This window comes from Ailuropoda melanoleuca, chromosome 6 (assembly GCF_002007445.2).
Source record: "Ailuropoda melanoleuca isolate Jingjing chromosome 6, ASM200744v2, whole genome shotgun sequence".
Classification (NCBI taxonomy): domain Eukaryota; kingdom Metazoa; phylum Chordata; class Mammalia; order Carnivora; family Ursidae; genus Ailuropoda; species Ailuropoda melanoleuca.
In genome coordinates this window covers 99517333-99532622 of record NC_048223.1, presented here as the reverse complement: position 1 = coordinate 99532622, position 15290 = coordinate 99517333, and the positions used below count along the sequence as shown (strand labels likewise).

At 52.4% G+C, this 15290-nt stretch overlaps 1 protein-coding gene across 8 annotated transcripts in view; it reads right to left on the bottom strand.

Annotated features, from left to right (window-relative positions):
- Positions 1-15290, bottom strand: part of ZFYVE27 (zinc finger FYVE-type containing 27) — a 36102-nt gene that overhangs the window by 14248 nt on the left and 6564 nt on the right. For 4 of the 8 annotated variants that reach the window (XM_034663098.1, XM_034663095.1, XM_034663099.1 and 1 more), the window contains 7 exons: positions 14773-14959; positions 13803-13898; positions 13350-13462; positions 12461-12600; positions 11804-11875; positions 10179-10199; positions 9871-10015 (listed from right to left, as the gene is read on the bottom strand). In XM_034663098.1, coding sequence (XP_034518989.1) covers positions 9871-10015; positions 10179-10199; positions 11804-11875; positions 12461-12600; positions 13350-13462; positions 13803-13898; positions 14773-14959 — 774 coding nt within the window. Of the gene's footprint in view, positions 1-1770; positions 3391-4624; positions 4707-5003; positions 5051-7377; positions 7548-9870; positions 10016-10178; positions 10200-11803; positions 11876-12460; positions 12601-13349; positions 13463-13802; positions 13899-14772; positions 14960-15290 lie in introns of those variants that run through there. The other 4 variants (XM_019797221.2, XM_002916971.4, XM_034663097.1 and 1 more) reach the window with 4 other exon arrangements.

Below are 15290 nucleotides of genomic sequence, written 5' to 3'. Positions count from 1 at the left end.
CGGTTTCCTGGTGGGACCTGCACTTGCAAGTTGTCCCTCCCCAGCCTGCTCTCACGGAGGCCCTCACACACACTGTAAAGGGACAAGAAGGTGGCCCCCTTGCTTCCCTGCGGGGGGAAGACCCATCCAAGACCCGATGATAAAATCCGTGTTTCCCAAGTCCCGGTATCCCACGTCCCAAAGACGACTCGTAGCACAGACTACTTCCCCAACGTTATGCATTTGTTTTTCCAAAATAAAATAACATATCTCTGCTTTTCCAAACTACACTCTGGCCTCAGATTCTTTCCTGAATAATAATCTAAGATTAGTCTCTGGTTTAAAAAAACAAAAAACAAAAAATAAACACTGTTCTAAGCCATCCAGGACAGAGTTGTCTTTTCCTTAAGATTACCAGGATGGCAGTAACAGTTTGGCGTTTGTGGAGCACTCCCCATGCTCCAGGCCCCGTGCTCCATGCCCGGGGGCAATGCCCCTGTGGCAACTCACTCCAGCACACCTGCCGTGCCTGCCGCTGACAGGAGAGGAGGGCCAAGTGTGGGGCTGGCCACAGCAGTGCCTCCTTCTTACTGCCGCCGGACTGTCCCTGGCTAACACAGGCCGCTCCTGCTCTGAGGAAGGCCCATCCTCTAATGCCGTGGGGAACACGCCTTTTCAAACGGATGTGGTGTCCTTCCCGGAGTGAGGGGCTGGCCTAGATGATCTGTGAGCAGCCTTCCAACTGAGCTACCCATGACACATGCCACCCACGAACTCGTAGGCACAGCCCCAGCTGCCTCTCCCCTGGACCTGCACTATCACTGCTGCCCCCTTTGGCTCCAAGGTCCTACTTTCCAATCTTCCAACATCTTTACTGTTCCTCTGGACCCAGGCTGCTGAGGCCACTTTGATACTTTTTAAAGTGAACACAGTTTTCTACAAAAACTGCCAGGAAAAGGTCCTGACTGCTTCCCTGCCTCTCAAGGTCCCTCGGAGCTGCTGGGGCTCCCCCATACTAGCGAAATTTCCTGAGCTAGGCAGAACCCCATCTGGACCAGGCCACGGCCTCTGTGAGCTGCACATGCATGGGGCCACGAGAACATGGCTGCAACCCAACCTCAACTCAGACGCAGGGTCTCTCCTGCCCTATTTACCACTCTGGGCCTCCGTCTGGAACACACAGCTCATAGCCAGCTCTGGTCTGCAAAGTGCCATGCCAAACATTTCACTGCCGCTACTCAACTCCCCTTGGCCTCAATGCCCTTACCTATAAAATGGGGAGAACAGTGACTACCTCATAGGACAATAAGGATTAAAAAAAGACGTGTGTAAAGCACTCACCACTGTGCCTAGCACCCAAACACCCCACAAACCCTGCTTTCAGAGAACCGCTTACCTGTCCCATCTCACAGCCCATCCTCTTCCGGCTGGCTCTCAGCCTCCTTGAGAGCTGATCCTTTTTTTGCTTTCTAAGAAGGATTAGCTAAAATCTTTCCATTCTAAAGCCTGCATTGCTTAATGTTTGACAAGTCCTGGTCCTAACCTCAACTGCTCACAATCTGGTCACAAGATGGAGTCTCTAGTCGATCCAACAAACATGTGCTGAGCCCCACCTGCACGAGGCACAGCTTTCCTCCTCCCCGCCCCAGCAGACCCCGGGATGGCAGCCTCCACGCCCCCTCCAGCCCAGTCCTGCAGGCACAGCGCAAGCCTGCAAACTCAGCCAGTGCCGGGCGAGTCTGGCTCTCCAGCCTCAGAGACAGAGTTAGCGCAAGGACCAGCACGAAAACGTCAGAAGCTTGAGGGCCTTTTTATTGACAATTCTCCATATACACAAGAGATCCTTTTTGTTCCTCTCCAGTGTAAATAAAGCACAGGGTGCTTAACTCTCATCTCTTAACAAAAGAGCCCGAGGAAGGGGGTACACCAAGGTCTGCCTGGTTCCCCAGGGACTTGCACCTCCCTGGCCTGGAGCAGGCCCCTGGCTGCCCAGCCCTAACTAGCCGCCAAAAGCTGGCCTGGGATGGTCTTTTCTCCCCACCTGCCTCCTCAGATCCCTGCTCAGCCTCCTATGGGTCCTGGGTCCCTGGCAGCCCATGACTCCAGGGAAGCATCCTAGAGCAGGAGAAGCCCCCCATCCTCTCCATCCCACTGCTTGTGCCACATGTTCCCAGGAACCGTGCAATAAATAAATAAATATTTCAAAAAGGCAGGGTAGCTCCAAGGGAGAGAAAGGGTGCCTGAGCCCGCTCAAGGCTTAGGAAGAGACACTGGTGCCCTACGAGTCCAGAAGTGAACATAAAATTATCGAAGAGAGGATGGAGACCTCGGCCTTAACCCCTAAGTGAGACTGTCCTGCTGAGGAACAGCGCCAGAATCTAGGACCCAGCCCAGAGAGATCCTACACTTCCCAGGCCCCCAAGGGTCAAGGGCTTCAGGACCTCTGCTCTGCTTGCCTGTCTCACACTCCATGGGACAAGGGGCCAGGGAGGGGAAATGTAGCTCCGGGCCAGAGGAGGGGTGCCTGAGGCTCTGAGCAGGAGTAAGAGTGATCTGAATGCCTGGCATCTACCCAGTGGAGCTGTCACCAAGATAATATGGGGGCTGAGATTCTGCAAGTCAAGGTTTCTGCAAGGTTAGCCTAATGTCCTTTGAGCTGCTGGGGCTCCCTATGTTTTGCTCCACTTAATACTAAAGGACTCTGACAGGCCCTCCTAGACACGTCCTCCTCTGAGAGAACATGGAAACATCAACCCTGTTTCTAGGACTTTTGGTCTTGTTAGCTCTGGCCACACCCTCTGGTGGCGAAACAATGAGATGCTGATGTCCGAAGGGACACTCAAACAGCAGAGTTGGGTCATGCCAAGCCCAAGCCCTTCTGCAGGCTCTCAGAAGCCAAGGGGCTGGCCCACTAACCAGCAGAGGAAGAATCTCTTCTCCCAATCTCTGATCTGTGGTCTCCTAGAATTGTGAGGTGTGGAGAGATGCCCTGATGCTCAGAGAGCCCTACAGAGACCAGGCCTAGCTCACTCTTGCCCTCTAGTTTATATTCTCTGCTCAGCTCTGAGTTCACGAATTCAGCCCAGGGCAGAGGAGGCCAAACTTGCCAAGCCCTCCAGGGGCTCCTCTTCCCTCTGGGTTTTGAGAACTGCCATTTACTAGCCATCCGCAGGAGTGGGGAGCAGCTCCAGAACCCAGCTGGAGACAGTGAGGATAGGAAGGGGAAGCCTACCTAGCATTCAGGCCACATTTGCCCAGCACACACGACATGGGGCTAGGGACAGGACAGTGAGGTCTGTTGCTGGCCCCAGGGACCGACGCCCACTTTGGACCCCAGCCCCTCTTCTCACTTGCTCAAGGTCTGGTTACACGAGGCACACACAAACACAGTCTCTCTCTGGGCTTCGGGGGCTGAAAAGGAGGAAGAACTTGGTGAGACACTTCCTCATGCCCTTTGGTTCATGGCTCCCAATGCTACAACCACCTCCCCGACCCCCAAAGCCCCACCCAAGCCACCCACCACCCAGCCCACATCCTCGCTAACCCAGCTCCCTAGCCTGCCCTCAGACTCCTCTTTCCATGGGGACTAGGGACTTTAGGAGTGACCATACCAAAAGCAGGCCTCTCCCAGGTGCTCTGCATTAGAAAATACTTTGGCACCAACAAAACACCATTAAAAAATTTTTTAAATGAGGGGCGCCTGGGTGGCACAGCGGTTAAGCGTCTGCCTTCGGCTCAGGGCGTGATCCCGGCATTATGGGATCGAGCCCCACATCAGGCTCCTCCGCTATGAGCCTGCTTCTTCCTCTCCCACTCCCTGCTTGTGTTCCCTCTCTCGCTGGCTGTCTCTATCTCTGTCGAATAAATAAATAAAATCTTTTTAAAAAAATTATTAAAAAAAAATTTTTTTAAATGAAACACCAGAAGAAAATTTTCCAACATGTTTTTAACAGTGGTTATCTCTAGGTAGTAAGATTACAGAATTACTTTTTTCTTCCTTCTTTTTCCATACAAAATCTCCAAATCTTCTAGAATAAGCATATGCTACTTGCATGACCAGAATGAAAACCGAAAAAACCCTCAATTTCTGATTGCAGCATGTTACAGGCAGTGTGCACGCAGAACGTGCTCCCACTAGTTGCAGAACATGCACGTGCGTATGCATCTACCCTCGCGCACACAGTGCCCTTCCCTTATCTGTATCTTTTGTTTACAATGAGTATTTACAGCTTTTATAGAAGGGAAGAATTTTTTTTTCATTTTGTTAAAAGTGTTACCAAGTTAATGAGAAAAAGAATAAAATTCAGCACAGTGGTTTCTTCTGGGGAAGGCAGGGCGGTGCTGGGGAGCCTTGGGGGTGTTGCTAATGCTCCGTTTTTTAACTTCAGTGAAGTAGCCACAGATATTCAGTATTATGCCTCATAATTCAGATACATTAAATATACTCTTCTGCATGCATAAATATTTCAGTGTTTTGTTTGCTAAAGGACAGTGGAGATGTTTCTCCAGGCCAGACAGGATCCCGAGTCCCCCTGCCTTCTCACTGACCCCTTGCTCCCTTCCCACACTGCAGCACCCCTTGGAGGAGGCAGGAACCAGCCAAGCCCTCCCAACGGCCTGACCTCTGGCTGCCTGCACCACTCACCTGTGGCCCCCATGGAGGACTTGGGCACCTTGAAGGAGCAGCACCGAGAGCAGAAGCTATTTCCACAGTTACTGCAGCTCCGCTGCAAAGAGCCACGGTATCAGATGTGTCGCCCACACCCAGAGCCCTCCTCCTTTCCAACAGCTGATCTTACCCAAGGAACCTGGGACTACCATGGAAATAGGGAGGTGCCCAAGTGGGGCAGGACAGAGCAAACACAACCACCAATGGGAAGGCTGAAGGTATGGCCAGAGGGACAGCAGATCCCTGCTCATCTGAGCAAACCTCAGACCCCAGGCCCAATGTGGCCCAGTGACTCCCCGCTACTCCCCTGCATCTCACCCCAAGTTCCCGCAAACACACCCTCAAGGAAACTTACCCTCTTCTTCAGCACTGAGAAGGTGGCCGAGCAGCCGGTACAGTTCCCTGACAAACAGAGGCAGCAGCTCAGCCTTGAACCAGCCCAGGGCTCTCAACTCTCACCTGCTCCTGGCTCTTCTAAATGGGACCAATCGGGACACCAGCCCAGACACCATGGCTGGGAGCAGTGAGCAAGGGAGTAAAGTCCAGGGTGCCTCGGTGGCTCAGTTGGTTAAGCATCTGCCTTTGGCTTAGGTCATGATCCCTGGGGTTCTGGGATCAAGTCCAGCATCAGGCTCCTTGCTCAGCAGGGAGTCTGCTTCTCCCTCTAGCCCCTCCCCCCTGCTCGTGATCTCTCTCTCATGCTCTCTCACTCTCAAATAAACAAAATTTTTGAAACAAAAAAAAAAAGGGGGAGAGCAAGTTCAGATCCGGAGACAGAAGGGACTCAAACTAGGAAGGAAAATTTCCAGGGTGCCTGGGTGGCTCAGTCGGTTAAGTGTCTGCCTTCAGCTCAGGTCATGATCCCAGGGTCCTGGGATCGAGCCCTGCATCAGGCTCTCTGCTCAGCAGCGAGTCTGCTTCTCCCTTTCCCTCTGTGATCTCTCTCGCTTTCACTCTCTCTCAAATAAATAAATAAAATCTTTAAAACAAACAAACAGAAGGAAAATTCCCATGGTCCCTGAGAATCCATGTCTCCAGACTACACACGGTGCTGGTCCTGTGCCCTCCCAGGACTTAGAGGCCCCAGCGGCAGGTCCGGCCAAAACCGAAGAGCATCCAGTAGAATCTGGTCACCGGAAGTCACGCCATGCTTAGGGGTCTGATAATAGGCAGCCTTCAGAGAGGCCACGCCAATGAGCTCAGATGAAACCTGCCTGACATGACCCCTTCCTAAGTGTCTCTGTATAAAGAGTGTGCCCACAGGTAATTCAGAACCCCAGACTCCTGCTTCCTGTCATCTGAAGATTCCACGAGAGGAGCTCAGAACCAGGCACCTTCCGAGAAGACATGCAAGGGAGGGGCACAGACACCGCAAGTGGTGGACAGCACGGAGCAGGGCAGGGCCGTGAAAGACTCCACCTAAACCACCACACTCAAGATGATCAAGTTTCCAGACCACAGCGGAGGATTCGACAGCAGCTTAGCAAATGCATGGGAGGAGGCAAGGGGGTGCAAGAGATGAAGGACAGGGAGGAAGGGAACCAACAGTTCTTTCAGAGGCCGCTGTGCTCACCACCCACACGTGCTCCCAGGAAAATCAGACAGAAAAGGTGGACTGCAGCAAAGACACAGTCTGCTAAAGGGGGCACGTACACGAGAATGAAGGGAACCAAAAGGCGGAGGCAAACTGAGGCTTGGGGAGGAGAGAAAGGCCACACTGCACCTGATGGCTCCACCAAGCTCCAGGAACAAGAGCAAACCCTGAAGAAAACAAAGAAGGTTCCAAGGGCTATCCCCAAGAACACAGACTACAGTCTGAGGCGAAAAATCTCCATGCAAGCAGGGGAGAAAGCCCAGGGGTCCATGGTGGGCCTGAAGGTGCTCCCGAAAGGGGCTACAGAGCCCAGCCCAGGACTGTGGGCCCAGAAGGAAGCTATATTGGGTCCTGAAAACACTTGGGAGTGGTAATAAGGCTACTGAAGTAAGTGTCTATAACTTGGGACCCAAAGGCCTCCTGGGATCTAGCTAGAACAATTAGCAGCTTCGGGAAGCACTGTTGGGCCTCCTGAACCACCCATGTGGCCAGGTATGGAGCCCTGGGCCTCACCTTCAAGCAAAGGCCCAGAGCTATATTGACAGCTACATGTGGTCCTTTCCTCTGTTCCACCAGAACCCCCTACAGCCCCTGCTACAGGACACCCCCCATGTTCAAGGAAAGAAGGGCCCTACCCAAGCTAGAGCAAGGAGAAGCCTGAGGCCAAGGTGCATAAGGTGAATGCGACTGCTGCCAGTTAGCTCCTGGCCTGGCAGAGGAGAGGGAAAAGCATAGCAGGCGCTGCTGCCCTGATGCCCAATCAGCAATCGGGCTACTCCAAGACTTTGTCCCCCACACAAAGAATGTGGGCAAAGCAACCCACCTTGGGACACCCAGGTGGCTCAGGCAGTTAAGCGTCCGACTCCTGGTTTAGGCTCAGGTCATGATCTCATGGGTCGTGAGACTGAGCTGCTCCCTCTCTCAAATAAATTTAAAAATCTTTTTTTTTTTTTTAAGATTTTACTTATTTATTTGAGAGAGAGAGAGAGAGAACATGAGCAGGGATGGCGTAGACAGAGAGGGAGACGCAGATTCCCCACCAAGCAGGGAGCCCAATGCGAGGCTCGATCCCAGGACCCTGAGATCATGACCTGAGCTGAAGGCAGACGCTTAACCGACTGAGCCACCCAGGCACCCCAATAAATAAATCTTAAAAAAAAAAAAAAAAAGCAACCCACCTCTGCTTCCCCTTAGCACGGGGAACAGGGACATGAGGCAAGGGACTGGAGCCACTCAAAGACTGACACTCAGGCCCAAGTCCAGGATGCAAAGTCAGGGCCAAGTATCCCAGGGCAGCCATGTGGTCTAGGGAAATCAACATGTACTCAATGCACAAGCCTGGGCCAGGGAGGGCTTAGAGTACTGACACCAACCCGAAACAGTAATGGAGGAGAGCAGCCCAGTTCCGTTCCAACATCTACCGATTCTCCCTGGCCCCATTCTCAGCAAAGGGCCTGACTCACCATGTGATGATACCACAGGAACAGGAAGGAGCCTAGGACAGCAAGGGCCCTGCCAGGGTAATAGTCAAAAAGCCTCTGGGACAGAGCGGGGCCACACAGAAGGCCTTGAGCTCATTTGTCCTGTCCTCATTTGTCCCAATCCCCACCCTCCACAGGCATCCTGAATGGAGTGGCTCACCTCACCCTGGCCTGCAGGAGTCAGACTCAGGAGCAGAGCTGCTACACCCACCCTCACAGCAAGGAGCTTGCAAACGTCGCACAGAGAGGACAGCGAATAGTCTTAAAGAATGGGAATTAAGAGAGGCTTAGAAAAGGGGCGCCTGGATGGCTCAGTAGTGGTTAAGCGTCTGCCTTTGGCTCAGGGCATGATCCCGGCGTTCTGGGATCCAGCCCCACATCAGGCTCCTCCACTGGGAGCCTGCTTCTTCCTCTTCCACTCCCCCTGCTTGTGTTCCCTCTCTCGCTGGCTGTCTCTCTGTTTGTCAAATAAATAAATAAAATCGTTAAAAAAAAAAAAAAAGAGAGAGAGAGAGGCTTAGAAAAAAGCAGCATTTTCTGCCCTTGCCAGCCTCATGTGAACCTGAAAGGCCTTCACCCATCCCAGCCGGGATTCCCTGAACCAAAAAGCAAATACTGAAAAAAGACAGACCTAAAACCAGAGGACTTCAGACACTAAGGCGAAGGGAGCATGACGAGTGAGTAAAAAAAACACAAAAACACAGGAGCCAAATAAGATGGCTTGGATTTGAGTCTCAGTTTGACCATTTACTGGCTGAAGACATGGGGCGAATCACTTTTCTCACCTGAGGCTACTCACCTGCAAATGAGAACATCTAAAGGCCTTTACTTGAAATTCATACATCCGAATGAATGACATGCTAGAGCAAGAGTACTCATTCTTGTGTAGTGTCACTTGGGACTTCTGGAACCCAGCTGCTTCTAAGCCCCTAAGAACTGCCTGTCCCTATCGCGTCAACCATCTGGACTAGATGAGACTGTGTAGTGCACTGAACACAGTGCCCCAGAGAAGTCAGTGATCGCCACAAATAAAAGGGAATTTGAAATGACTGGGGCGTACACACAGAGCAGAAAGAAACAGCACGTCCAGGACCCCTAACCCTGAAAAACAACTGCCCTGGGTGCTACAGGGGCAGGAAGGCAGGCCCCTGGATGCCCTGGGTCAAATTCCTCAAACGAACCGCAGGGCTTCTCCCAAAGTGCAGACCCTAGAACTCACTCGCACCAGAACACACAGTATAGCCACCCCATCCTCCTGGCAGCTGACACCAAGCACAAACAAGGCTCTTCCTCGAGACCAGCATGACCCCCAAGTCACCTGCTCTCTTCAGCCAGAGCTCTATCTGGCTCAGCAACCGCTCTCCTGGTCTGATCCAGGTTTCCCACCATGCTAAAAGTCAAGTCTACCCTTCTCCGAAGCTGCCTTCCTTAACCCACCCCCAACCCCCAGTAAAATAAGGACTGGTTGGTCCATGAACTTGGCTGAGGAGAAGGGACCTCGGGGTTCTATCGTGTGCAGAGGAAGATACTTTTTGCTTCAATTTGTTTCAACCTGGGTAGGAAAGATCCAGACTAGCTCCTAGGCACCTGCAGGATGGACCAGGACCCCTCATGTTAACAGCCCCCCTTATTAAGCACTTACTGGGACCCAGCCAGCACTGTGCATCACTTCATTAGAGACCTCTAAGAACCCTATGACGTAAGAACTGTTATTACGACCCTTTTTTAGAAGAGGAAACTGAGGCACAGAGGTTACATCATTTGCTCAAGGACATCCAGCAGAACTGGGACTGACACCAGGCAGTCAGACACTATGGTCTGTTTTCAGCCATCATGTCACACTGCCTTCTGAGCCTCTGCCTCAGGATTACACCTCTCTGCAATCCTGGAGTGGTGCTTCTGGAACACAGTGCCTCAACTTCCCAAAAGTTAATGTTCAACAAAGACGGAGGAACAAGAAGCAGCCCACACTCACTCCCTTGGCAGTCCTACTGTGTGTCTGCTACCTTCTCCAGGGCCCGTGGACATAGCTTTACTCCTCACTCTTATCGCAAACCAGTACCTACAATTCCAAAGCTCTGGCCCCGTGGCACCCGCACCACCCCCGTGGCACCCACACCGCCCCCATTCCTCAGCCCTGGCCGTACCGAAGTTGTTGGTAGGGTAGCGTTTGCGGAGCCGCTCCGTGAGCCGTGACACCTTGCTGCGCAGCACCTCATTCTTGCTCAGGAACCCGTTGTCTTGCAGAACCAGCTCATCTTCTGCTGGGCATGGGGCACCTTCGTCATCCTCCTGTGGGAACAGCTCCTTCCAGTCCTGCCCACCTCGCGGCAGGGCTCCAGGAGCCACGTGCAGAGACCCTCAGCATGGCCGACCCCACGAGGCACGGGGACAGCCAGCTCAGTCGCCCTCCCCCTGCCCAGCCCCTGCCCGCCTCACCAAGGCTCCTACTTACCAGCACCACCAAGTGCGTCTCCTGCCTCCCAAGGTGCGGGGGAGAAGGAGAGAAAACAGAGAGAGATAGCAAGAAGAACACCGCCAGGAGGGGGACCCCCAAGCAAAAGGAAACATGGAGGTGCCACCCTGAGTTCAGTCTGAGCACGCCACGGAGGGTGACTTCACAGAGGCCCCCAGAGAAGGAACCCAGCATCAGATCAGCTTGAGAGAAGCTGGGTACTACAGTTTTTCAAACTGGATGAAATAATTCATTAAAAGTAGCTCATTAGCTCAATAGAAAAGAACAGAAAATATCCCTTAGAACGTATTTTCAGAAAACTTTTGCTTCATTTAAGTTTTATACATTTTACAAACATAACTATGAACGAGGCCAAGATGTAAAATGTGTTCACTACTGTGGATTAGGAACAAAAGAGCCCGAAAGCCCTGGCTGAATAAACTCCCTACACCACCAGCACCAAGATACACAGTCTACAGTCATATATTCCAGTCTGGGAGAAATCTTTAAGCAGCTGAACAGGTAAATGCTATGGATGAGGCTGAGTGAGAGTGAAGTGGGCTGGGGTAATCACAGGCCCAGGGGCAACGCACAAGACCCCTTTGCTTACACCTCAACTGCCCACTTTACAAAGAGACGGAGAAATGACTTCCTGCTACATGGAAATGCAACAGCACAGCTGCGACAACTGCGACCGCACTAGGACTCAGTGACGAGGATGGGGGCAGTGGTGGGGACTAGGTGACTTTTCTAAGGGGGAAAATCACTCCTCAGCTACACTGACCACTGCAGGCTCAGGGCTACCAGAGGTTCTGATTTTTCAGAGAAACTAAAAATCCAGACCTTTCATTAAAATCTCTCCATTTGTAAATATTTTTAAGTCTTGGATGCCAAATAAAATGCTTCTGTGGAGACACCTGGGTGGCTCAATCAGTTAAGTGTCTGCCTTTGGCTCAGGTCATGGATGGGGGTTCTGGGACTGAGCCCCGCATCGGGCTCTCCGCTCAAAAGTGAGTCTGCTTCTCCCTCTCCCTCTGCCTGCCACTCCCTGTTCATGTGTGCATGCACGCTACCTCTCTGTCAAATAAAATAAAATCTTTAAAAATAAATAAGTAAAATAAAATGCTTCTACAAATAACCAGTTTGAATCACTGTCTTCAAATCAGGAAGACTCTTTGACCTAGTCCTTGGCCTGCAACCACTTTCTCCTGCTTCCCCTCCCTGTCCCCCAAAGAGACATCTTTCAAACCTCATTCTATGTAAGAGCAGCTAGAGACCCGGGGCAGTGCCCTTCCCCAAATCTGCCTTTCCCACATCCAAGGCACCAAGCCCAGAGGCTCCAGCCTTGGTGGTAAATGATCCACCTCGCACCACAGGGCGCTTCCCCGACGCTTCCAGAGCCATCCCTGCCCTGAGCATGCACGAGAGAGGAGGAGGTCAGTCACAGAACGGGCAGAAGTTCAGAGGCACCCTTTCATCCAGTGAGCTCTAGCTCACAAGTTCTGACTTCTCATTTGGATAAAGAGAACTGAAAAACCTACACCTGGGGTGTGAGAAGCCACCCGGCTCCCGGACTACCTGGCTTCTGTCCTGATCGGTAGAGGGAGGTGGGAAGGGCCACCCACCTCAATCGCATCTTTAAACTCCTCATCGGGCTCAGCCTCCTCGGCCTCCTCCACACTGCCAGGCGTGAGGTCCTGGGAAGAGAGACTATTACAGAAAGAGAGGGAGGGCAGCCCTGCCTCCTAAGACAGAGGCCACCAGCTCCCTCAAGCCAGCATCCAGGTTCCCTAAAACATCCATTCCTGCCCCAGAGGAGATGGCATACATCCAAGAAAGAAGTCACGGGAAGGAGAGCACTCTCTGACCTAGCAGGGACAGGAACAGAGGCTCAAGACTACAGATGGCCCTACGGTGGCTACACAGCACAGGTGCTAGAACCACAGTGGCTGGTCTGAGTCCTGGCCCCACCACACTGGCGCAAGCATTCTGTGCCTCAGCCTTCCCCTCTGCAGAAGAGAACCCTCCCATTCTCGGAAGCAACCTACACCTCACAGGGTTAATATCTATAAATTACTTAGAAGAGCACAGTAAGCATTCAATAAAGCACACAGTAGCCGTTATCATTATAATTATTATTAAACATTTCAGAGAAGATGAGGCCAAGGAAGCAGCAGGAACTGTAAAGAGGCCAGGAACTATGTGGCATGAACAAGCTAGAAACGAGAAAGCCCCACAACCTGCCTGCAGGAGGCTCTGCCCTGATGGTGGGGGGCACTCACCTCTGTGGGCGTGGGTGCAGGTGTGCAGTCCGGCAGAGCACACTTTCCCCCCGCCTCTGGCAGTGGTGGGCTCTCAAAGACGCTGTCTTTCTGCTTGGGGTTTAGCCGCCGCTGCAGACATGCCCTGTACTCAGACACCACTACCCAGGGCGAGAACGGAGTGGGAGGCAGAAACAGGATGGAATGAGTGGTGCTCTGGGGGTACCCCTTCTACAGGCGGCTGGCCTCTTCAACCAGCAGCCTGCAAGAAACTCTGCTGCAAGAAAGTCACCCTCCTAACTCTGAACAGATCACCTAACCTAAGCCTCATAAGCAAAACGGAGATCCTACCACCCACCCCCTGTGATTGTTATAGAAGGATTAAATGTAGTAAGTGCTTGGTGAATTAACGGCTTCTGTAACTAATTACCTAATTACAGAGAGGAAAACAAATATAGCAATCACCCAAACATGTAGAAGCCCAGGTTTCTGTGGCTCACGACCTCTCCAGACTGCCTCGCTGCTTTAGAAGCTAGACGGCAGATGAGAACTCCGGGATGACACAGAGAAGTAGCAGCTACTCCAGGTGGCTGCGTCCCAGGAGGCGGGTGACAGCACTGGGAAAACATCCTTCCCTCATCTCCCAGAAGCCACCACATCACGTAAGCAGGGCTTCACCTGCCTTGGGAAGGGAGAGGGGCCCCCACAGTAGCAGCCTCCCCTGTATCCCCCCTGGCATGTCAGATGCAGAGCCCAGGAGCCCTCCCAGAAACTACTACTCTGGTGTGGTGCTGCCCCCTTGTGGAAGGTACAGCAAACGGACGATTAGCTGTAGAGACAGACAAACGGGGGCGCCTAACCCAGCCCTCAGAGCCTGAGCCCCATCTCTGCCGAGATGTCCATGGCTTACCTCGGAAGAACTCCACATTCCCCAAAAAGAGCGTGCTGTTTAAAAGGGCAAGGACCCAGCACAGGGGCAGCAGATACAGCATGCAAACTGTGCCCAGGAGAGCCCCATAGAACCTGCATTGACAGAGAGGAACCACAGCATCAGAAATTCCTAAGATCAGAAGGAAACCACTTTGTAGCTCAGCCACATGGCAACGGGCACACTTAATAAACAAGACATCTGTTAATCAAGTAACTGGGTGAGAGGTTACACGGTAAGTTATGTTTCTACTACTAAAATATTTTTACCACATCTGAAAGGTGTTTAAACAAAAGCAGTATATCCCAGCCCACAAGTTCACGTGCAGGTCTGCACACAAGAGCCTCAGAGGCTCTCTGCCCCTGAGCGAGGGGAGCAGGGGCTCCTGTGGCAAATCCCTGCAGGGCAGCAGTGGGGGGACCGGGGACCACTCACTGTGAGGACGCGGCAGGGTTCTCCCAGTGCAGCACACGGTAAGCAGCTTCGCAGGTGTGGCACAGGCGGCTCAGGAAGGCCTCCAGCTGGATCAGGCTGTGGGCACAGGGCGCCTCCGTGAGCCGCACGCCCACAGGCCTGCCAGAGCTCGGGGCCACAGAACCTAGGACTTCACAGGCACTGCTAACCAGGGACAGCTGGTCTCTTCGAACCCATGGGAGGGGCCAGAAAGCTCTAGACCAACTGTGTACCTTTCCGTCCCCCTTTCGGGAGCCCTACAGAGGGGCAAATAGGACAAATGTTCCCTCTGGGGTCTCTTCCTAGCTGTTGATGTCGGGCCAGCTGCTTAACTTTCCCAGGGCTTGTTTTGAAGCTTTGCAGATGCTATGGTTCATTTACTCAACAGTTTTAACATGGCTCTTCGGCAGTACCAGCTCTGCCACGCTTCGGAGGCTTCTCGATAGTGTAGTGATGGTGACTAACATTTACCGAACACTTCCTGGGTACCAGACACTCATTCAGTCTTCACAACCACCTATGAGGGAAGTCCACTATTATGCCACTTAACAGGTGAGGAACCTAAGGCACAGAGAGGCGGAGCAACCCACCCAGTGCCACACAGCAACTAAATGGAGGACTGGGATTTGCACCCTGGCCGTGGCTCATGCGTGCAGTGCTCAGCCAAGACCCTAAACTGTCTCTCTAGTGGAAAGAACCCAAGTTGTTGTGAAATCAGCTAGATCTGGATTCTCATCCCAGCTTGGTCACCTTTTCACTGTGTAAGCCTTTTTCTTCATCCATAAATGGAGGATAAGAACAAGAGCTGCCTCCCAGAGCTGTTTCAAAAGATGATGAAAGGAAAGAACATCTGTGGTTTCATAATACAACGCTTGACACAAAGCAAGCACTCAGTGTGGTAGCCACTGTTACTGTGACCACCTCCCACCTCCCTGGCCCCTTCCATACTCACAAGCTCTTCACCTCAGCCACAGCCTCGGGGCGAGACAGGTGAACTTTCTGGAGGTCCTCCTGCCTCACGCTGTGATACTTCCTCCGCATCAACTCAGACTCGGGCAGCCGTGCCCGGCAAACCTCCTGAAGGTAGCCCAGAAGGGCAGGCACTGAAATCATCAGGGCACCCACCGAGTACCATGCACCTATGGGATCGATAACACTGCAGGTAAATGAGGAGCAAGGACCAGGAGCCTCTGCCCACCAGATGCCCACATGCTCGCTCCCTCACCTCCTCCAGGGCTCTGTCCAAAAGGCCTTAACTGATCACCTCAGGTGAAAGAGTATCTCCCCTGCTCACCCTCCAACCCTTTAACTCAGCTTTATTTTTCCTCATAGAATTTATCACCACATGACTGATTACGGGCATAGTTGTTGTTTCCTCCACAAACATAGGCTCTTGAAGGCTGGGACTTCATCCGTTTGGTCACTACTATAGCCCCAGACCCATTTTTTTTTTTTTAACAGTAACAAAAC